At 44.2% G+C, this 24,274-nt stretch overlaps 1 protein-coding gene across 11 annotated transcripts in view; it reads right to left on the bottom strand.

The window, feature by feature from the left end:
• Positions 1-24,274, bottom strand: part of Sema6a (semaphorin 6A) — a 125,671-nt gene that overhangs the window by 27,061 nt on the left and 74,336 nt on the right. For 6 of the 11 annotated variants that reach the window (XM_076555228.1, XM_076555229.1, XM_076555230.1 and 3 more), the window contains 11 exons: positions 19,996-20,086; positions 16,374-16,493; positions 15,600-15,688; positions 14,478-14,695; positions 11,919-12,050; positions 9,319-9,474; positions 7,809-7,985; positions 7,376-7,516; positions 7,207-7,287; positions 5,104-5,162; positions 2,483-2,503 (listed from right to left, as the gene is read on the bottom strand). In XM_076555228.1, the coding sequence (XP_076411343.1) occupies positions 2,483-2,503; positions 5,104-5,162; positions 7,207-7,287; positions 7,376-7,516; positions 7,809-7,985; positions 9,319-9,474; positions 11,919-12,050; positions 14,478-14,695; positions 15,600-15,688; positions 16,374-16,493; positions 19,996-20,086 (1,285 nt within the window). Of the gene's footprint in view, positions 1-2,313; positions 2,365-2,482; positions 2,504-5,103; positions 5,163-7,206; positions 7,288-7,375; positions 7,517-7,808; positions 7,986-9,318; positions 9,475-11,918; positions 12,051-14,477; positions 14,696-15,599; positions 15,689-16,373; positions 16,494-19,995; positions 20,087-24,274 lie in introns of all 11 variants that reach the window. The other 5 variants (XM_042263689.2, XM_076555227.1, XM_015990662.3 and 2 more) reach the window with 1 other exon arrangement.

The raw sequence follows: 24,274 nt of genomic DNA on the forward strand, positions 1-24,274 counted from the left end.
ATTAGATATAAAAGGGACACTAATTCAATACAGAGAGGAAGAGAGAGAGAGAGAAGACAGTCAGGACCCAATTCACTAAAAGGGGTTCTTGCATATGTGACTGGTGTTGCCTACAGCATTAGCCAAGAGGAAGCTCGCACAGCGCATTAAAACAATCCCTTCACCTGGGACAGGAAATTCCATGTTTGTGGTTTGTTCTCTGGGCCTAAATTAGCCAGGAAGTGAATGGCATGCAGAGGACAAACTACTAACGGTGCAGGTGCATTCTGGGTGGTCTTCCTCATCTATCTTCACGTCCATAAAAGTAGACATTAGGTCCTTCCTCTGAGGCTACAAATCCTGTACCTACTCCATTGGCTGGCACAGAGCAGTCACTCAACAAATATTTGTTGGGTGAATTAATATTTTCTTAGTCAAGGTCAACATAGCCATCAGTTATGAGACTATATAAGTACTGTATAGAGCATCATTCTTTCTTTTTTCTCTAAAAAATATGTTACGTTTTCCCTCCTTTAAAAGCCTCTCTCTATGCCCTCTTACTAACTTCCTGACCTCTGTGGTGGACCATCATTCATTTTGATGGTCAATTAGTCACCTAACCGCTGCATACTGAATAGCTCCTACCTGCAATGGGCAGGATCAGAAGCTAAAGGAAAGCCCCACCCTTTGGTTTCCTTACAGTAGCTTCAGGTCAAAGGCTCACAACAACTGAGCATTGTCCTATAAAGTTTTAATTTTTCCACTAACATATGGAAAAATTAAGAAATGCCTCTTCTTTGAGGAGGAAAGATTCACTTGCTTGAAGAATGACTTTTTTTCTGTCCATAAAGAGCATCCCAGAGCTTAATTATATGTTCAAAGAATTCCCTGGGAGTTAAAATTGGTCTTGAACAATTGATGAATGCTAGGAAGGTTGCTGGTTCGATTAGTTTCAAGGTCTGGATTTCTCAACATCTGATAAAAATTATTCAGCTATAGGCAACGATGGCAGAGTCTGACATCACAAAAGAACAGGTGTTAAGTGGTTTCCTTCCAGAAGGTTAAGGTTAAGCCAGATGACATTTGCCTTTTGAGCAATTTTCTCCTGCTCTGCTGTTCAATATTCTGGTTTAAATCATAGATGAGAGGATGCCAAAGGTGGAGAAATCCTGTGGACTCCTCTGTTCCACCCTGCCTCCCACCAGGAGGGGGCTGGGCAGGAGGAACGGATTGCACAGCTCTGGCTTTTAAGACAGTCTTGAAGACTTCAGTGAGCCTTCTAATTTATGCTAATTGGTCTCACGGATTGAAAATTTACACAGGGGGATTGAGCACATTTGTAGACACCTTGAACTCATCTCTGCATCCGAAACCTTGTGTTTTTCCTCTTCTTTTCATCTTTCCCTCCATTTTAACCTATCCTTATATTTAAAGACTGTCCCTTAACAATTCATTTGTTGTATATCTCAATCACAAAAACTACAGATGTACAAATGGCTGGACTCATGGTCCGAATCAAAAGGCAAAAGCTTAAATTTGATACCCCAGAGACGTTTTCATATTGTTTTGAAAAACACATTCAACCATTTAACTTAGGAGACATTTGGGGGTTTATTTAAAAACAAAAATGAAGCAGGTGCAGTTTGGCTTGCACAAAAAGAAGTAAGGACACTTCCTGAACTTCCATTAGTACTTGTGGATTTCAGGCAGAGAACAATGGGAGAAATCCTGTTTGGACAGCACGCCCTTGCCCCATGCTTCCTCATATACATTCTGAAGAAATCGCACTGGAAAATATGTGTAAGTATTCAAACGCTTTCTGAGCTTAAATTTTGTTGGTCAATTTCATGCTACACTGCACACGTTTGCCTCATAAGACCCTGGTGTTTGTGCCCTATATGGGAATTCCTCTTTGGGGGAGGTTATCCTGACAACCAGGACTGGGGAGATGGTATTGTGGAGGCTACAGTTTATGAGTTAGAGCCACTGTTCTTTTGTTTTGAATCTCCTTATATACAGGCATATTCAAAAAGAACAAATTTCTTTTCACTTGAGAATCAATTAGACGTATTTACCAAATTCTTGAATGTTGGCATGTTTCATATTATATGGATTAAATATTTAAGATCTCCCTTATCAACTGTCCCATATAAACAGAGTTGTTTTTTTGTTTTTTTTTTAAGCATAGTGAAATCTAGAAATACATTTAGTGAATTGGGGCCCTGAAGTAACAAAGAATCTGGTCTCTGATTAGGAATTAAAACTAGAAACTACCAAAGATGAGTAACTTTAAGTATTAATATTGAAATGTATATATATCATCAATAAACTGACCATACACTGTGTTGAAAGACATTTCATAATCTGGTAGAGGAGTTGAAATGTCTATAAAAAATGAGGATAAAAATTAATTAAAAAGAAACCTAAGGTTTAAAAATACTCAGGTGGATTAGTGCAATAGATTTCCATGGACATGAAATTATGACAGTAACGTCTTCCTTACCATTCAGTGCCACGAAGGAATCTGAAAGACAAAAGCAGGGAGGTGGTTACTGAACTGCACACAGGGAGTGGGGCTAGCTAATGAGAACTGGGCCAATGGGGAAGCCCCAACACCGGAAACTGCTCCTCACTTCCTGCTTGTAACCTGAGCTCCTTCCTACTCAGTCCCATGTCCTGTCTCCAGATCTCTTCCACTGCTGAGTTTCCCCCAAACCCCTTGCTAACAGGCAGAGGAAACCCAAGGGTTAGCAGAGGAAATGGGCCCTGCAATGACCGTATGAGAGTCAAGAAGCCGCACTCTATTTTGTACAAAGGGGCACAGCTGTGGCTAAAGTAACCTGGCCACATGCGTAAGAAAGAACGTCTCTTCATGTTCTATCTGGCTCCATCCTCATGAATGAACTGAGAGAGCTATCCAGTATCATAATCCATAACGTTCTGGACTCATCAGCAGTTTTAGTTTGGGAATTAGAACTCCAACCCCAAATTTGGGAAGCCACACATGTAGGTCTGTGTGCTGGTGTCAAGGTCAGATCCCTGGTTCACCAAACACTGGCGCTCTATGACCAGTCTTCTAAGTGTGTCCAAGTCAGTGCAGCCACTACGCAAATACCCTCTGACTACGGACACATACACAAGTATGTGGGGTAGAAGCAGTTCCTGTTCTGGTGGAGCATGTAGAGGAGAAGCCCCAGGACAGCGGGCAGGCAGGGGCATGGTCTCACCTTCTGTCGGGTAAAGGGTGGAGCAAGAGGGAAATGGACTCTACAGCTGACCCTCGGCATAAAGACTAGACCACCACATTGGAACCTTGTACTTTACATATACCCCTTCTCTTAGGTTCCTCTGCCTGAGAGCACAGGTGTGTGGGGGCACTTATACACACACTTAAACACATCAGCATCTTCTTTGTATACTTCCCGATTCAAGCCAAATCTATCTTCCTGTTTTTCTACAGACACTTAGACCACCAGATCACTAAAATGAGACGAAAATATTTTCTAAAGCTAACTTAAGTATCTGTAACATCCCCATACCCTCTTCCCCCCACAAAAACCCCTATCTTTCTAAAACTGAAACTACAAGATAATTAAGATGTAATGGCTGAACTTCAAACCATTGTACTGATCCAGGTAAATAATTGTACACAGAGCACAGATGTTTGGGTAATAACACATCGCCTTTGCCAATTTTGATGTGTAATTATCCCCACACAATTATTTCATGTGAAGATATGATATAAAATGTTGGCCATATATTTTACTAATAATCCAAATTACGTAAGGACAAGAACTTGTAGATAAGGCTGATATTTGCCCTCATTATTTGATTTTTCTATATCTCTTGCAAAAGAATATGATAGAGAGTTGAATGATAACCTAGTCTGAAATTTCAGTACTTCTATGACTTATGCTGGGCAGTGATGGCGCATGTCTTTAATCACAGCACTCAGGAGGCAGAGGCAGGCAGATCTCTGTGAGTTCAAGGCCAGCCTGGTCTACAGAGTGAATTCTAGGACAGACTCCAAAAACTACACAGAGAAAAATGCTGTCTCGGAAAACCAAAAAAAAAAAAAAAAAAAAAAAAAAGAAAACCAACAACACCTGGAATTATATCCATGATCTTGATTATAGAGTCTAATGCTGTTAGTCACTCCGTTTTGCTCCCTTAAGAGCTGTTTTTCAGTACCACTTTGAATGCAAATTTCATGAAATTCAGCACAGGAACTTTTTTTTAATCACAAACTAGTTGAGTTTCCTTTAAGAAGCCTACAGCCACGTTTTCAGATCTGTCTTGCCTCCTTCCTGAATGCCTTTCTTTATCTTAACCCTAGTGCTTAGAGACTGTGTTTAAAAAAAAAAAAAAAAAAAAAAAAAAAAATCCAATATACTCCAACTGTGGTTTTAAAAAAGTAACAAACCCAAGAGCATTTCCTAAGAGCATGGCATTATTATTTAAGTTCACAACACTAAAGCATTTTCAGAGAATCCTGATATTGATCAGCTCATAAGACAAGTGGACAGAGTTCTGAGATCTCTTCTAGAAAATTCTAAGTAAAATGTTGCCACGTATCAGTATGTGACATGAACTCTGAGAATGACATTGTGGGTTAATTTCTACAAAGAGGACATTTAGGATTGCTTTATGCTCACGGGTTATTTCTTAAGTGTGTTTCTATCTCAAATGGTTTCATACAGCCATACTTTGAAAAATAATTACTTTCGTTGGTGAATATGTTGAAGAACACTAAAACAGCCCGATTCAATTAAAAAGCTAGAGCGCAATGATTAAGCTCTTGATTATTTGGCTAAAACGCAGTGTAATAGCACATTATGAAAAACAACAAAACTGTCACTTTTGTAACGGAAATACTGACATAAACGCTTTGCTATAATTAATATCCTCTAGGATGGATTTGTTCGACAGCATTGGAATAATGGGAGAGGTGGCTGCATTTATAGTAATAATCCTGGGCAGTGCTGGCTTCCACACACACCATTTCCTTTTTGTTATGCCCAGAGTCGGCTGCACTGAGTTCGACATGTGGTGTGATGCTTCTAGACCATTCGATAACAAGTGTCTTTATCCCTAGGCAGGCAGAGATTTTAAAACGCTACTTACTGTGACAGTCTCCTAGGCCGTCTGTATTGCCACGCTCTACGTCCTGTTCAAAAGCCAGTCTTTAAAAAAAAAAATGGGAGGACAGGGAAAGAGAAAAAATTTTTTTAGTTTCATTAAAAAAAAGTGACCCGTTTGCTAAACCGAGTGGCCAGCATGAAAGAGAAACAGCTCTCTGAAGCTTATAAAAACGAGTTTTATATGAAACTCCAAAGAGAAGCTATGATAGCGGTGAGTTCAAATCTCACACAGGAAATTATTTATAAACCCACAGTTTGTGGGTTAGTCTCATCCTTTCCTTAAGCACTCCCTAAACTTAAAAAGTTTCCATGCTAACGCTCACTCCTCATATAAGCACCATGGGAAGTGTAGATGAAAGGGTCTGCTCCTCTCTGCTTCCCTCTCCACTCTTCTCCTTGCTTTCCCAAGCTCTTTTTTCTATTCTCTTGCCTACAAAACACACAGAACCAGCGTTTAAAGGCACAACTGGCCGGTGAGCATGTGGAGCCTGTGAGAGGGCGGACGTTGGCTGAGATAGTGTGCAATCCCTGTTCATTCGAATCCTCGGCGTTCTTTCCTCCGCCTCCATTCCTGGTCATCACCATTCATTTTGATTTTTAAAACAATCCCACTAGATGTGTCCATTGGAAGTATCCTTCGGGAGAATTGTGTGCTTATATTTCTCACACGTAATTGAAGATCCTGATTTGTGGCCGCCTCGCTGTGTATCATGAGCCACGTAAAAAAACCGCTTTGAATGTCGCACCTTGATCTAATAATCCCTATTTAGCCTCGAATGTCATTGGCTAGGATGAAAATTAAATTCATCCTCTCAGGATACGGAATTCTTGTAATGAAAGTCAGTATCCATCCAGTCCCCAAACCCACTCTCCCAGCAGGGCTAACATGAGTTGAGCAGTGCCCTGTGGTACTGAAAGATGAACTCAGATGCAGGCTTTAGAGGAAGTCCCCGAGAGTTTTGGTAGTAACTTTAAAATAGTTTGTAAAAACTGTGTTACCTTTGGTCAGTTGTTGAACCCAGGACAAACTAACTGATGAGCCCCTTCTCAGCCCCTCTCCCCACCCATCACTGATTCTTTCTGTGGATTTTCATGGAAAGATACAAAGCTCCAACTCTATGCAAAGTCAGCAGGGCCCCTTCGAAGCCACGCTAATAATGTACAGGGGGCCATCTGCAGCCCTCGGGTTTCCAGGTTATCGTTTACAGTTATCGTCCGCTCTGTTCAAGAGAATATCTCTCCATGATGTGGACGGCGCTCACCAAGCAGCCTCCTCCACGTGTCTAGCTATCTGAAAAGCAGAGAGGATGCTCCCAGCAGAGGAAAAGAGTTGTTTCACAGGTGCGGCTGGGGAGGCTCTTCTGTTGAAGGAGAGCCCTAGACTGCCCTGGACACCTCACCTGCATTGTCCACAACTTCTCTGAGACACGCTTTGAATATTTTTTTTTCCAAATGTTATTTTAGATTTCATATCCACTGAAGTTAAAAAAAACAAAACAAAACAAAAAACCACAGGCTGAGCAGAGGGGCTTGATCTAGGGGGCCCATTGGGAAATGGCCAAGCGTTGATTGTGTATCTAAATGAGTGATAAGGTCAAGGTTTGTTTGGCACAGGGGAAAGCTTTATGGGATGTGAACACCATGCTTGAAGCATGATCACGTGGGTTGACGAATGCTCCGCCATTTCTTCTCAGCCTTGTATGGTCCATTAGCTGTGGCTGGACAAAGCATCCGCTAATCTAATTGGTACCCCGTGGCTCCTTCCTCTGCTGTCCTCAGCCATGATGCTCAAGGCGTGTTATCTTCATGTCCCACTTTCTAGGGAATACTTCTGGGGCCCACTGTGTTTCCCGTTGTGTTCTTAACCATCCCAGTCTGAGGGGGATTATCCTATGGACACTCTGCCACATCCGATGCTGAGTCTCTGAACTGTGTTGGGGATGGAGCCGGCGCCTGTCAGTTCCATGCCTGAAATTCTCATCCACAGAGGGATGAGTGCTGATGGTGTGAGCGAACACAGCCAAGTCTACATCTAGCGTGAAGAGTGATCGAGGCACTTTGCCCTCCCACACCTCAGGCTCCTTACCTGCTATGGGGTGACAGATGGACACAGGAACCACTTTCCTTTACCCACCCACAGTATGGGTCTCTGGAGGCGATACAGGTTCTGCGGGAAAAGGATGACTGTCAGCTACCCGGGATCGCTTTCCTAACGACTATGCATTTTCGAATTGTCAATGAAGCAAAATACATACTTTTTACACTTCCCATGCCGCTCACACCGACCAAGAGGCACCTTTATCACACAGGTAGAGAACGCAACATACAGGGAGGCACTTGCTCTGTCCAGCTGCATGCCCATGATCCTTTTGTCTTCTACGCCATCGTAGCTGCACCTAGTTTTAGGAGGTAGGAGAAGACCGTCAGGAGATTCTTGGGGACAATTATGTCTCCCCCGCCACCAACCTTGAACTCCATCTGTGGGCCGACATATTCACACCTCATGATTTAAGACACCCTTATGTGGACATTAATAGCAAGGAAAACGAATGCTCAATATTTTTTAGAGACGGTGTCAAAAGTAACTGAAAACTACATAAACTATCTGGTCGCCCACGATTTTCCAACAGAAAGGGTTGCAGTAACGTGACAAAAAATTACCAAGAAAGGACCCAATGTTTGACTCACTTTTCTGGGTTGTAAACATTCATCTCCTCCAGGAAAAGGCTGCCATTTAAGAAACCACTGCTTCCTATCCTGGCCAGGAACTTCAAGATGATTCCCTTTTCTGATCCCAGGAAAACCACAGTGTGATTCTGGTATGGCCCAGCCGCGTTGTCGACTGCAATTTTGGTCAGGCGGTATCTACAATGACAGGGTCACATTTGGAGGGGAAAAGGCTCTCTGTTAGTCTGTCATTAAAGGTCCCCTTTCTACTTCAAACAACTGCGACACAGCTCTCTAGTAACAATGGCATGAAAAATAGATGCCTGTAAGTAATGCTCTCAAGCTGTTCTGACCCCTTACTTTGATATGCAGAACATTAGTCTAGCTCCAACAGGGAGAAGGAAGTATGTGTGTACGGAGGCCAAGTTCCTTAATAAATAAGCATCCAGAACCATATGAAACCACTCAGCAACGATGCCTTCCATGAGCAAGAAGAAAAGACTGACGGCACCAATGGAGAGGGCAGGCCTAAGAAGTGACTGTGCTTAGCATTTCTTTGTACCATTCTCCACGCTTTTCCTAGGAGGCGCAAAGTGTTGGTCAACAAGATGCAAGATTAAGAGAACATTCTGAGTGTGCACGGAGGAGTAAGGTGGCTCCTGAAGGTGGAGGGCTCAGAGCAGTACCAAGACTGCTACTGTACTAATACTAATAATCAGGACCTGCAAGCCAAGCCACTTTTGGTAAGGGAATGGAGAGAGACAAGCAGACAGTTAAGTCTTAGTGGGTATCCTCTTTCTATGAAATTCTTTGGTCATTCCACTTTTCATGGATACTTATTTGTCCTAAGTACCAAGACAGGAACTAGAAAATACCAGCCTAAGTAATAGGCCATGGTGGCTAGGTTATCGTCAAGCGAGATTTCATAGTTTAATAAAAGTCAGGGGATTAAAAAACATGGGATAAACTCACCATTTTGTGTTATTGACTGCCAATCTAGAAAAGCCTGCTGTATTATTTGAAAATACGCTCCCATCACAAAGGATGTTGGATGCTATCAGAGATCTCCAGTCAGCTACTGCTTCTCTGTTGGCATCACTTCAGATAACAAATACTAAGGTATAACTCCCTCCTGCTGGCACGCCGTTACAAATGTGGTGTCCCGTCATGCCAGCAACCCAGTCATGTGTAACCAAGCAGGTAACCACTTCTTCTCACGGGTCCTGCCTCACCATTCCCCTGCACTGCACAGATTGGATTAATAAGCTAATCTGGAAGGAAATATTTTTCTTTCTTCTAATTGCTGGCATGTGTAGAACCGGCCTGAAAATACTGGCACTCTCCTCACTGAGAAGGCGGCAATGGGGATTTAGTGGCATCTACCCAGCCTGTCAACATTTCCTTGCTGAATCCATGCCCAGGATAGCAGAAGATGTTTGTGGCATTTCAAAGCATGATCCACTGACAGGATCCACGAGCACAAGATAAAGTCAAGGAAATCCATTTGGGATGAGGTTTGCTTGACACCCACCTGACCATCGTCCTCAGGAACCACGGTCGGTTGATGATGGAAGGTACTGCCTCGTCCATCAGTGGATGCGTCTTAATGAAGTTCAGGGTATCGTCCGGAAACTCATTGGAGGTTGCATACTTTTCTAAAGAGGATGAGCCAGCACAACAACCTGGCCTAAAACGAAACAAAGGTTGGGGTGTTTGAGGGGAAGAAGTTGTTTCATGCCTTCTGGCAAATTCTTTGAATGAACTGCTTCTCTCAGCATCTGGCATCAAGGAGACGGTGCCGCAGGCAGCGAAGAGGAAGTTGAACAATGCAGAATGCCACCAAGTACAATATGCTGAGGCTTCCTCTGGACCGCCTCCTCATTCTGTGAAGAAGCCTTAGCTGGTACAGCTCAGTTTCATCTCCAGGCAACTTGGCTTCCTTCCAGATGCACAAACCAACCCCAGTGAAGAGAGATGGAGCTGAACCGAGTGAGTGAGTGTGGGGGGGGACATGCATCCCGGGCAGGCTTTGTACTGTCTGTCAACTTGAGACAAACCTAGCCATACCTGGGAAGAAAGACCCTCAACTGAGAGATTGTCTCTGTCACACTGGCCTGTGGACTTGTCTGGGAGGCATTTTCTTAATCAGTAATTGGTGTAGGAGGGTCCTGCTCACTGCGGATGGTACCACTTTTAGGCAAGTGAGCCCAGGCTGTATAAGAAAGGTGGCCGAGCAAGCCAAAGGAGGCAAGGCAGTAAGCAGTGTGCCTTGTGGTTTCTCTGTCAACTTCCCGCCTTGGCTTCCCTTGATGACAGACTATAGTAAACTCTCCTGAAGTTGCGTTTGGTCATGGTGTTTATCACAGCAACGGAAAGCAAACCAGGACACCTGGCTGGAGGTTCTAGACGCAGCGGCTCTCAGCCTCCCTAACGCCGCGACCCTTTAATACAGCTCCTCATGTTGTGGTGACCCGCCCCCCCACCATACAATTATTTCATTGCTACTTCATAACTGTAATTTTGCTACTGTTAGGAATTGCAATGTAAATATCTGATATGCAAGATTTCTGCTATGCGACCCCCAAAGGGGTCACGGCCTACAGGGTGAGAACCACTGTTCTAAAGGTGTATGTTCCACAAGGAGGGGCAAACAGATTCTCATCCACAGGGGTACACACCATCAAGACTCAATGTTACAACCTCTAAGAGTTTATTAGTTCACTTTTCATTTGTGATGAGATTTGGGCAGGTCTGAAAAGCCAGGTACACTGAAGATTCCTTCCTGAAAGATCAGTCTCTTGCCACTGAGCACAGATTGCTAAGGTGAAATTCTGTAGTTTGGGGCGTTCCAGGGAAATCTCAGCAGTCAGATTAGAGAACACGAAAGTCTGAGGTCTAGACACCCAGTTGCCTGCTGGTGCAGGAGAGGAAACCGTACAACACCAGCCTCCCCCACCCCCGCTCCACAACCTTTTGTCATTACCACGGAGCTACAGCTAGCAAGCCCCCCACAATCAGCCTGCTGTTTGCAAAAGAGATGAGACAGGTATATGGAAGCATGTGGGTAAACACACGGACATGGGAGAAAATCACCTATCACACATCCTTATAATGCCTGAGTGACACCATATTCACACACCAAGGTAGATAGATATATTTTCCCTAGAAACCAGTCCCTCGATTTTAACTCCCTTTCTTGCTTATTCGGAAGGTGAGGAATAACCCCAGGTGCTGAGTTAGGTAATCTATCTGGTCCCTAGAGTGTCCCTTCACATTGATCTGCTTTGAACAGAAAAGGAACGTGCCAGGCAACTCAGCAAAACGTGTGGCCACTTAGGTTTCTTTGGTTCCTAATATCTAAATTGGTTCAATTAAATGTACTTGTAGGTATTTTGGTAGGACAGGAGACTAAGGGAGAGCATTAGAAAACAAGACAAAACAAAAAGCCAGGAAGACATTGGGCTCGCTTTCAGCGCCACACAAACTCAATGGAGAGATTTCCATGGAACTTAGACCACCAAGGTGAAGGTGTGGACTATGTACCAGCCATATGAGGGAATCCAGGGCACAGCTTGGAAAGGGCTAGCACTATATTGTATGTGGATGCAGAAAAGCAACCCACTGTACCAACTAAACAATTCTAAAACTAAACCCTTGATCTGGTGCCCTGGACTCAACTCTGATCCCACATGTTCCCCTCAATCAAGGAAATATCATTTCTATTTCACATATTATTCATTGGAATTAAAGAGTTCATATAAAATCAGAGGGAGGCACAGCAGAGGTATCTCTCTAGTTATATTAACTTCCATAATATAGTTTCCTTCCTGGTCCTTAAATTCTTCACCAATGGGACCAGATGTAATAGATGGCGCCTATCACCTATTGTACTGGGCAAACCACATTCACAAAGGTTAAGCAGAAGATTAAAGTCATGGTGAGTAGATACTAAAGATAACTCTGGGGTCTGGCAAAGAGGATGACTACAAATAGTCATGAGGGTCTTTCTGTTGTCCTTGGAACTCTATCTGCCCGGCTTGTGATGGAAGGTACCAGCGTGTGGTCCACAGGATGCTCACTATCAGAGATGCCCTTTTCACCATAGCTGAATAAATAAATACTTGTTCATACCTGGGTTTAGGGACACGCTCATCTGGAACTGGTGTCCAAGTAGAATCAGGAGATTTCTGTTCCTTGAATCTCCCAGTAAAAACATTGGCAATGTCGAGCATGTCATAGGCACAGACTGCAGACCCAGGGATGCTACAAGGGACGTTTCACACAAGGTGTTACTCACATAACTGTTGTACATTCCATTAACAAACATACTCTAACATACTCTGAAGGAACTCTTATCACAGGCAGGGAGAATTTAAAGCACTACAAGTAAAGGGATCATAAATGCAAAGAGAATGTGTCTGCCAATTAAATTTGTATCAACACTCTTAAAGAATAGGCTAGTTAGTAAAGTAAGCTGAAGTGGGGAGAAGCCCATCATTTCTTCACTGCCTCTTGAGCCCCCTTTGTTTTGGGAGGAGAATTATGAGCTGACATAGAAGTGTTGTGAAGCCCACAGAAAACAGGGCACTGCCTTCAGTAGCTAGATCATAGTTTACGATGAAGATAAATATAACAAATTCAGAGCAAGCCAGTGAGGGTTGTGCATGAATCAGCACAGGATGCCATGGCATGAGACCCCTCCACAGGAGTTTGATGGGTGGACATTGGTCAGGCTGGAGGACCTTGCAGAGAAAGAAAGGCATGTTCCTGAACCAGACCACAGGTCTAGGAAGCCTGTGGTATAGAGTGTGCAACAAAAAAAAAAAAAAAAAAAAAAAAAAAAAAAGGGAGAAAACAGGCTGAGGAGGGAAGGGAGCCAGAGCATGCTGGGGCTTGCTTGCTCTTTTTCCCCAGGGTAGAGAGGGACCCCTCAAGGCTTGGCAGCAACCTGGCATAACCAAGACTGCCTGTGTGGAGGAGGAAGTGAAAGGGATGAAACGAGACTGAGCAAAGGCCACACATAATTTAGGAGGAAAATGGTAAACACATTTGTAGGTTGGCAAGTTAGGTTGTCTGAGCTTATTGAATAAATAATATTTCTGAGACCACATAATCATAATAAGAAGATAATTTTAGGGCCACTTAGGAAAATAAATGGATTATCTATAATACACAAGAACGCATTATGGTTTTATAATCACAAAGTAATCCACACTTTTAATAAAACGAAACCCCCACACTAGAAATGTATACCTAAATTCCACTAACCCCTGCATTCCCACGTACCAAGACAGTATGTTTTCCAAAAACCCTAAATAGATGGGATCTGAAATATTCAAGCCCTGAAATGGTTTGTATCTTTCCTCTCCTCGAGTCTCAAAGTCCCTATAGACGACTGAAGCTTGCCTAAATCTAATCGAATACTTCTTGCTGCAATATAGGCTCCTCTTTCATTTATCTGCAGCGAGACATTCTTGACACTTGCCCTCCCTGTAACTGAGGAGCATGAGTTCATCCTCTGGCTAGCTCTTTTCTGGGCTCTCCCTAATACCTAGGCATGTCTTTCTAGATGCTATCTTCCAATCTTATCATTTTTTTTTTTCATGCCCGGCATCTAGGCACTCATGGAGTTCAGGAAAGCCCGGGTAAAAAGCAGAATCCTAAGTGTATTCTTAGAAGAGGATAATCCATTTAGAATCTCTATACTCCTACATAGACAGGAGAGCATGACGCGTGCGTTCAGAGCTCATAGCCAGGAGTTAGACCCAGAGTTAGGCTCACTTTGTACAACAGTGTTGGGCTCTGACACCTTATTGGCTCTACAGAGAGAGGGAAGCCAGAGAAAGACAGTAAGTCTCCTCTTCTGTCATTTCCATGCATCTTGCCTGCTTTGGGAGCAATGTGTCATTCATGTGTCATTTAATTCATTAAAATTTCTGATGAACTACACATAAAAACAGAAATGAAATGACAGACAGTATTTCTAGGGATAGTGTTTGACGGCTGTGAGCCCTTGCTAGACGATTCCAGAGGTACTTGTGCTGGGGTTGGGATCTGGGCCATGAACCAACTGCTTTAAGCCGCTGGGGCTTTACATGGAGGTTTGCATCCTCCAGTGGGATGATAAGATAAGTGAAATCTTGGGTGTGACCCTTGGCAGGTGCTAAATAACTCCTAAATCACTCACTGTGGCATTTTAATAAATGCCCAGGCTTACACACACACACACACACACACACACACACACACACACACAATCCCAATTCAGTCAGGGAAATACTACAAGTGAAAAAGGAACATCAGATGACCTATAAGAGATCAGAGGAAAACACTGATTTCCAAACCTCTCCCTTCTATCACTGACTATGTGGTCCAACAATGGAATGTTTTAAGCTATTTCTTCATGTGTAAGAGAGGACAATAAAATTTGGTTTACAGGAAAGGAATTACATATAAAGTATTTATATGTCAGTCATATAAATAGAAGATATTGTCATAACTTACGCTGCCTAAAAACCTTAATTTAATAATGTTCATAAATTCTAATTAGTTCATTGATGAAAACTCAGAGCAAAGTGCTTTTTATCTAGATAAAGTGAGGGCTCCTTTTCCATCAGTTGCAAATCTGTTCCCCAGGGAAAAGGGAGCTGGGAAGAACATATTAGGTCAACGCAGCCAGGGCATGGTTACCTGTTATAAGGCGTGGAAAAGGTTGCCAAGACAACGTCACGGCCATTAATGCGAATCACATCTGTAACTGCCTGGAGTATATTGAAATAGAAATGAGAGTCTCCAGGCACGGAGCAGTTCAGGCGAGCCTTCAGGAACGACGTCCACTGCTTCTCCAGGACTCTCTGAGACCCTCCCATGTCATTCTTACAAACCTGAGCCACCCTTGGGAAAACGACCTGCAGAGAAAAGCACACAGGGAAAAGGGCATGCGCTCATTTCCTTCTGAAACGCAGAAGATCCTAGAAGAACGCGCCTTTGCTTAACAACAGAAACAGACGACAAGGTGCTTAATTTAATATTGCATTTCTAAAATCAGTAACAAAAAAAGGGGGGGAGAGGAAAAAGGAAGAAAAGGAAAAAACTCAGCAGAGAAACAGAATGTTTTAAAAGATAAGGCGATGGCATTTAATATGGAGCCATAAATCCTTCAGGGGATCAGCTCCCAGCCACATAAACTCATTTCCATACAGACTGCTTAGCTTTTATTTCCTCAGACAAAAGCACACTTTGTATGCGCCATCTCTGCCATCCCCACCGGCTGCCTCTGGGGCCTGAAATCTCATACTTCCAGTGAGTCCCTCTAACCAGCAAGCCACCCTGGTATTTTATTCGTGCCCTCTAACTTAGTGACCTTGATCTGCTGTCTGGTAAAATAAATAAATAAATAAATAAATAAATAAATAAATAAATAAATAAATAAATAAATAAATAACCGAACTAAACTTCCTCTCACTGTTCTCTTGCTTTCTACAATAAAACCAAGACTCAGTTTGCCTAAAGATACTGGGTATCTCTTCTCTCTGTGGAGTAACTCAATTAAAAGGGAAAATTGTACCTGGAAGCTACATCTCAAAACACTTAGAATTCGGCACGAAAGCAACCAAACATCTGTTGGTTAGATCGTCAGTGGAAATATTTCAGAGGTTCCCTGTAATTTGTTACTGTTCTGAAAAAGGGCGCCGGGATTCCAGACAGCTCAGCCTGTCACTTCCGCGCATGCTTGTTTGTGTGGTTACTGGGTCCAAAAATGGGTTCCCGACAACGTCACATACAGAACCGGGGACGCTCTCCCTCTCTTACCTTCCCCATGGTGTTGTACTCTACAGCAATTTCTCTGAAGAAGAAGTAGATATAGTCTCCATAGTCCAGTGCTTGGACAAAGTATGGTTCTGCAGACAAACGGGCACTTTAATTGGAGACATGTCACATGGTGTTAAGAGAATTTTACCCAAGTGTAGCCAAAGACGTGTTATTAATTGCAAGTGCAGGGCTATTAGACATGTGGTTAACACTAACCATTTCTAATGACTTCACAAGTGCCAGCGCTAGTGATTTCAGAAGGCACTTGAGCTTACAAATTACATCTTTCACAAGCTTTGCCACCGAGAGTGAAGAATAAGGACATTTTGCAAATCTCAGTCGTTTTATTTTCCGCAATGGAATGTCCGGATTGCCTAGAGAAGTTCGTGCGCATGGCTCCGTCACCCTGACTCACACGGGGCTGTGAATAGCTACTTTCCTGTTCCCCACCACTTCATCCCCTGTCCCCTTTCGTGAACAGAGCGCTCTGTTCAGCTCTTTTCATGTGGGACTCTGAAATGCGAGTCTGGGGCAGGGAAAGATGAATGCAATGTATTCTATTGTCATGGCACTGGTAGTTTTGCTAATACTCCAGAAGCTCATGGGAAGAGGGAAAAGGGAAGTAAATAAATCAGTGGAGGCAAAAGATGCAATTTACATGGTTTTGTCTGTCAGAAACCATTACTAAAATGAATCTACAGTCTGGTCCATGCAGACTCTAAATCTCTTCCGAGGTAGGCATCCCCTCCTCCCTCTCTTCAGTTAATTGCTCACCTTTCAACCACTTTGAATCATGTTTGACAGTCCTGAGGGTAGGGCTGTCTCCAAGGCTCCTGTAAATGACTGCGTCAATGGCCAGGAAGTCAGTTACCGTGGCAGAGTAGAGTTTTCCATCTTAGGAGAAGAGAGAAAGAGTTGAACATGGTACTGGGCAAGGCGGGGCGGACAACAGTGAAGATGTCCCCCAGACTGCTTTCCTACGTCAGGCAAATGAGACAGGACAACTGGGGAAAATCCAGGAGTCGCTGAGAAAAAAAATACTTGGCCCACATTCCTTACCGTTTGAAATTGGGATCTTGACAAAGGAAACATTTTTCCTTTTTAGATTGCATGGCAATTTTTCTAAGCAACAGTGGCAGGGGCAGCAGCTCAGGGAACAGAGTAAATGAACTATGTTATTTGCTTCACTTGATTAGATGGGCCTTGACCGAAATCTCAAGGCCAAGGGACCCCTGGACGCTGCTACTGCCACCAAGCCACGGTCAACTGGATTAGGAGGCAGGCCTGAGCAACAAAAAAATCGATTTCATCAATAAAGGTTTTAAATCCATTCAGAAATATGGATGACCCGAGCCCAAGATGAACCTGACTGGGTAAGGGGAAGAAGGAGATTTCCAGTGGTTGACTAGATACCTACTTCTATCCTGAGACTCACGGTCCCCCTTTTCCTCCGTCATGAGATTCATTAACCTGCCGATCTAGCTTTAACAGACCTTTGCTTCTGGGTTCCCAAAACTCACAAAATGGAAGCACTGTGGTATACAAGTGGCCAAAACAAAGAACCAAAGGCTGGGGAGAGCTGAGTTCAATTTGACCCTTCCTGGGGAATGCTCCGTTTGGGGAGGTCTTGGAGGGTATGTCCAAAAGCAGAGAAAAGGAAGAAAATTGAAAGCGAGGCTCTGAACTTCTGCCTCTTTACTGGACTAGTAAATACTCGGCAACCAGAGCTGGAGAGATGGCTCAGTGGTTAAGAGCCCCGATTGCTCTTCCAGAGGTCCTGAGTTCAATTCCCAGCAACCACATGGTGGCTCACAACCACTTATAATGAGATCTGGTGTCCTCTTCTGGCCTGCCGGGACACATGCAGGCAGAACACTGTATACATAATAAATAAATCTTAAAAATTAAATAAATAAACAAATAAAGAAAGAAAGAATACTCTGCAGCCAAAACAATCAGATGAGACAGTTAAGAATAATAAGATCTATGTCAATTAAATGGAAACCAAGGGTACACAAACTTTGTACATTTCATTTGAGGAGGGTGGTAAGGTGACTCAGCAATTCACAACACTGGCTGCTCTACCAGGGGACCCAGATTTGATTTCCAGCACCCACATGGTAGCTCACAACCATCTGTAACTCTAGTCCCACGGGATCTGAATCCCTCTTCAGGCCTCCAGGGGCACCAGGCATGCATGTGGTGCACAAATAAACATGTGCACAAAATGCCTGTACACATAAAAAAAAAAAAAAAAAAAAAAAACCAAATAAAAATGTAAAGTCTTTGTTTTTAAAATCTCTCTCTGTGTATTTGCATGATGTGTATGTTGTGATATGTAGTGTGTGTGTGTGTGTGTGTGTGTGAGAGAGAGAGAGAGAGAGAGAGAGAAAGAGAGAGAGAGAGAGAGTATGGGTGTGAATGTGGGTGTGAGCACAGGTGTGCCTAGTCCACAGCAGACATGTAGAGGTCAGAGGACAACCTCATGTGCCAGTCCTCACATTTCACCCTGTTTGAGACAGGGTCTTTTTGTTGTGAGCTGCTGTGGAAGCTAGGCGAGCTGGCCTTTGAACTCCTGAGGACTCTCCTGTGTCTGCCTCCCGTTGTACGGGAGGAACATTGAGAGTACAGGCTTACACCGTTGGGCCCAGCTCTTAGGTGGGTTCTGGGGATTCAAACTCGGGTCTTCATGCTGACATGGTAAGCGCTTCACCCAGAGAGCCATCCATCTCCTTAACCCTCTTTGATCCATTTTAATGATTGTCATAGTTCCATTAATTAACCACAGAGAAACTTACATATAATATAGTATTCTCTAAGTTTTTCCATATGTAGATTCTGTGGTTAATGTTTTTTAAAAAAATTTAAATAAACATCTTTAAAAATTTTTTTTAGATTCATTTATTTTGTGTTTGAGTATTTTTGCTAGCATGTGGGGATGTGCACCATGTATGTGCCTGGTGACCAACGATGTCAAATAAAAGAATGCATAGGATCCCCTGGAACTGGAGTTACAGATGGCTGTAGACAAACACCACAGGGATGCTGGGAAGCAAATCCAGGTCCTCTCAAAGAGCAGCGAGCGAGAGCTCTTAACCTCTGAGCCATCTCCTACTTGCACTATATTCTGCTCTGTTGGTAAAAATGCCATTTAATTGTAACTAGGCTCGTCCATTAACAAGCATTTAGTTTTTATAAGATTTCAAACATTCCAACAACAAAATAATGATCCAATATTCCTCCTGCTTGGATACGGAGACATGCCTTTGTCCTTGTAGCTGTTGGAAGCTGGGCGGCCTCTGTCAGTCGGGCCCCTCTCTCTAGTCCAGGCTGCCTGAAGTCCTCTGCTTAGATTCCATTTGACACTGACTCTTCCCCTGCTTTTCTTCCTGACCATGTGCTGCTGACAGTGCTGGGCTGCTTCCAACGAAACTGTGCTGTCCTAGGGGGAGAACCTTCCTGTTTCTGCACTCTGTCCCTGTGGACCATCCCACAATGGGAGACTGAGAAGGAGCTAGGAAGAACTAACTCTGCTTTATAATCCAAGGCTAAAAGTTCCCTCCCCACTTAGCCTGTGCTGGGTGTTAGCTATCATGACGGGAAGAACAGATGATGGTGTGACTGCATCCCAGAATAATCAATCCCTCTTACACCAACACCTCTCTGTACCCACTTCCACAGCCACAGCTGGCAATGAATTCCTAAACAAACTTCCCAATTAAAACATACTCATATACAAAAATCCCACCAAACTGCAAAGCGATGGCCTACTAGCTACTTCTCTACATCCTGTTCAGTGGGAACATGGGGGCCCATAGGCAATCAGCATCACCATCTCAGACACCATGGTCATTTGGTCACAGGTAGGCACGTAGCCGTATCAGATCAATGGCATTTGAGAAGTCGGCTGCTCTACTGCTGTGAATGAGCTTCCAGAAGCTTCCTTGTACTTCTCTCCCTTTTTGTTCTGTATGTAGACAAGAGGACCTGCAGCCTTCGAGGCTGTGAGAACCGCTGTCTCATGAAGAAGGGAATGGAAAACAGGGAGGTGGCCAGGACAGACATGCCATAGAATACCATCAACCTGATCTCTAGTGTGAGATCCACACTGATGGCTTTTCCAGTATCTGAGCCCAAACTTCCTTTCAGCCATATAGTGCTGTGCCACCATCCTCTCCTGAAGGCACCAAAAGCCTGTGGGAGTGAGGCAGCGACTTCTTTTGAGAAGCAAAGCTACAGTTTCCATCTTAATTTCAAATGGAAGAGGCATCCTTAATTACAGTATTCACCAGAGAATCAGTACAACGTTGACTACACAGATCCTTCTGAGCAGCTTCTCAGCCACAGGCTGAAAGATGCAGAAACAAACTGAACGAGAAGAAATCAGGTCATTTACCTGCGAACAGAGCGATGTTGGCATGTTTGGCATCATAAGGACATCTGGCCATTCCGCTAAATTCATCCCCAAAAGTTTCCAACGTATCGACCTAAATAAAACAACAGGGCTGAATTACCACCAATCACCCACGACAGTAACAGAAACTGATATTTAAACAGGGATTAACATGCAAAGTACTTCAGAGGCACCTTGCAAATGCATCCTTGAAAATGCCCGCTGAAGGAAATCTATTAGTTTCAGATAAGGAAATGGAGACTTTGAGAGACAATTTACTTGATCAAGACTGTAATTAGGGTAGTGTGAAATCTGAGTATGTCTGATTGGCTCTTAACCCATTACAATAGACAGATTCCCATATCCTAGTGGAATGGCCAATAAATAAGCATTTTAAACTAAGGCATTTCTAAGTAATTACCGGGGAAAATCTACCTGCCCCAATTATCTCTTGAGTCATGAACTCTACAGAGAGCGAGCTGCATTTCTGGATTTGTTTGTGCCTGATGAGTCCTTCCTTTGTGGATTAAATCCCAGTAGGAGTCACTGGAATTTTTCCTCCAGTTGGTTGGCAGAACAGTGTGGCATCAGCCAAGATGAGAAACATGCTCGCTAGCAAACCTCTGACGGCCTCCACACCTATGCCAGCCCAGCTGCAGAATGAACTGCAGAGGAGCTGAGGCCCCAAAGGTGAGGGTCAGAGACAGTGAGAGGAGGAGCTGCTACCCGCTGATCCCAGAGCCCAACCTGGGTCTGGCTCCTTTACACTCACCAATAGGAGGTTATACCTGAGGTGCTTGTGAGGTATATTTGGCTCTACTAATATGGAGAGATAAAGACAGAGACAGAGGCAAAGGGAAAATGAGGAGAAAGAGAAGAAACTGAACACCGATTTTGAATTTTTATACAAAGGCCTGGATCTCTTCTTTTGAACAGTAGAAGTCAGTGCGTGTCTTCCTCACTCGTGTGGCGATTACTCATCTATTGCTCCACTGCCACACATGCCCACGGGCCTTTGTGGATGTGGCAGAGTCTCCCCAGTTGTCCACCAAACGCCACTGCTCTTTCCTCTGGATCACACCACAGCACATTCCCCCACCTCCCCTGCACTCTGATGCAGTGGTGTGACCGTGCTCTGGCCAATGACAGGTGAGCACCTTGGTCCTTTCTGCTTCCCCTCAGCATATTATGGAGGATTCCAGGGCCCTCGGGGAGGGCGATCGATGGTAGCCTCAGGAAAGACCCAGATCTTCTGAACACCGTCATAGACTAGAGACATCTCCCTGAGCACAGGTGACTGAGGGAAGCCCAGAGTACACCAGTCACATGAATCAGTGTTGCTCTGCTGCCTGTGGTCTGCTCCCTCATTTCTTAGGATCTTACGAGCAGGTAAGAGCTCAACACCAAGTTCAAAATCTGATCTCATTATCATCGCTATTGTCACACCTATTTCTAGCCGCCTCTTGGCTCCATCGTCGTTTGTCCACCGATCTGAGGACGAGGGGAAGGTCAATCTCAGATGGAAAAGTCACTTGCAGTGCCCCAAGCTGCCCAAATCAAGGCCCTTGAAGCCACTGCTCGGGAGCCGAGGTTGAGGATGTGACAGGCATTGTGCTATCCAGCCAGATGTACCTATTGCTCTAATGTCTGCATTGCCGAGACTTGACAGGCCTTCCTCTTTTCAGTTATCCTGTGTTTGCAAGCTGCTTTTGTAAATCACGTAAGACAGCAGTGTTTAAAATGTAACTGTTTTTTGGGGGAAGAAAGTCAGAGATATCTTTTAAAGCAATGTATTCTCTCTCACCAGAACATTCCTCACAAAGGTCTCTATCCCAAGAGCTTTCTGTTGAACTGCACAGACTGTGTGGTCTGTGGGTCTGGCAGGTACTCAGCAATGGACCCCCTGAACACACCATGCTATTGAAGTGACCTGTTCTGAGGGGGAGCCGCTCTGATCCTAACATCAAGAAGCAAGACACGAGAGGGAAATGAGACCTTCGCCTAAAAGGGTGGCTAGAGGGACAGCTGAGTGAAAGCAGGAAGCAATAAAGAATGATGTGCTAATTTGTGTCTTTGGAAAGTCCTGGAGACTAAACAAATAAATACACACCATGGTGAAATACCTCTTTCCATGAAGTAAGAACTAATCCTTGCAGTCACAAAAATCACTGAATAAAATCACAGCCCCTGGGGAATTAAATCCCCACCGAGGACAAATAGTTGCATAAAGAACCCTCCTGACTTTTGTAGACAGTTCAGGAGGTCTACAGCCCCAAAGGTGAAAAGGAGTAGATAAAGCTTTAGAAATAGCGTGAAGCCCTCAAATTCTTCCTTGGATAATTTTGTTGAGGTCTACAATCTTTCTAATACGTTCATCTTTATTTTAAAACAACAACAACAAAATGTACAAATTAGAATGTGGTGAGGGGGCCGAGACTGAGAGCCTGCCGGGCTACTCTAATAACATTGCCACTTGCTTTTCTGTTAGAGGGAGACCGGGGCTCATGGTGGAAGGTCAGTCATTGATTTTTCTTTGAGTCCTTAGTCCTGACCTGTTGATAAAAAGCATGGAAGAGAATAGCCCTTTCCTCCCTGTAACACAGCGGTCCTCAACCTTCCTAATGCTGCGACGCTTTAATACAGTTCCTCATGTGCTGGTGACCCCACCCCCCCACTGCCATAAAATTGTCATTGCTACTTCATAACTGCAATTTTGCCACTGTCATGAATGACAGTGTAAACATCTGTGTTTTCTGACGGTCTTAGGTCACCCCTGTGAAAGGGCCATGTGACACCACAGGGGTCGAGACCCACAGGTTGAGAACCACCGCTGTAGCCCCTGTCAAATCATCTCCAAAGCTACACTGTGCCCCAAGTGCAACAGAACATTCACGGTGCTGGGCATGAGGCAGGAGGAGAGTGAACACCATCCTGTGTGCGACTTCTGAGAGCACCAGGCTGCTGGACATGTCACCACAGGTGTGGCTGCAAGTGACATGGGACAGCATTACTACAGGTGATGGAGGGACTGTGGGAAATGGAACATGCGTGGGGGGGACATGAGCTAGAACCCTCGTGGCCTGTGTATCCCAGTGCTGGGAAAAACGAAAGATAGCTTTCCAGCTAAGGACTTCCTTGGACTGTGTTGGAAGCATTCATCTTAACGAGTCCTCAACAATGACAAACAGGGATGGAGAATATCAAGTGGTAGAATTAAAGTTAAACAGCAGCTGGATGCTGAAACTGACTAGAAGAAATGCTAGGCTAGATGGGTTGTAGTCACTAAAAATGGACGGGCTGCGTCTATTTTAAACGGGTTCTTTCCTTCCAGGTAGACTTTTCATTTCGTTTATCTTAGTGACTGTATTTTGGGCATCACCTTCTATTTTGTGACAGCGTAAATAGAACCTCTCTTGTTTCCCCCTAATCTTGTTGAGATTAGGCTGAGCAAGCCATGGGGAGCAAGCCAATAGGCAACTTTCCTCCATGGCCTCTGCTTCAGGTCCCATCACAGGTTCCTGCCCCAAGTTCCTGATGTAGTTTCCCTCATTGATGGACCTGAGTATTTCCTGGAGTTGTAAGCCTAAATAAACCTCTCCTCCCCTAGCTGCTTTTGGTCACGGTGTTCTCTCACTCAATAGAAGCACTAAAACACGTGCATGGCACAACCCATACACTACATTGTAGAACGCCCAGCTCCCAGAGCCCTGGGCATGCTCTGTTCCATCTAGACTGGAGGCAGCCGCATCACCTACTCTTCAAGGGACACCCGCCCCCCTTTGTCTGTGCTTCAATTATTAAGTCTGGGTTATTTTGTTTTCTGTTTTTGTTTTTCCTGAATCCACTCTCTTTCCTTCATTCCCGGGACAACCCACCTTTTCAGTTTCTTGTCACTGTCCCTTGTCATTTCAGGGTCCAGCATTCCCGAGCTCAGTAGGCTGTGCCATGTCTTTGCTTGTGTCTTTACTTGCCCTGCTCTTTCTACCCAGAATGCCCTCAGCCTTCATGTGGCTAACTTCCTACTACCCTTTAAGACAAAAAAAAAAAAAAAAGGGTAGAGACTGCCTCGTTCGTGATTTATCCCACCAGGTGTCAGCTTGTGGGGTGCCAATGCTCCAGCTATGAGACCAGCAGGTGGGAACTCTCTAGAAGGGTCTCATCTGCCTCCTTCCTACAGCTCCCACCCCCTTTACCTCAGGTGAGGGCAATGACATTTGTGGGGTGCTTCCTTAACTCATCACATCATCTGACCAAAGCGGCAACTCCATGGACACGCTGCATT

The sequence above is a fragment of the Peromyscus maniculatus genome, chromosome 19 (genome assembly GCF_049852395.1).
Source record: "Peromyscus maniculatus bairdii isolate BWxNUB_F1_BW_parent chromosome 19, HU_Pman_BW_mat_3.1, whole genome shotgun sequence".
Classification (NCBI taxonomy): Eukaryota; Metazoa; Chordata; class Mammalia; order Rodentia; family Cricetidae; genus Peromyscus; species Peromyscus maniculatus.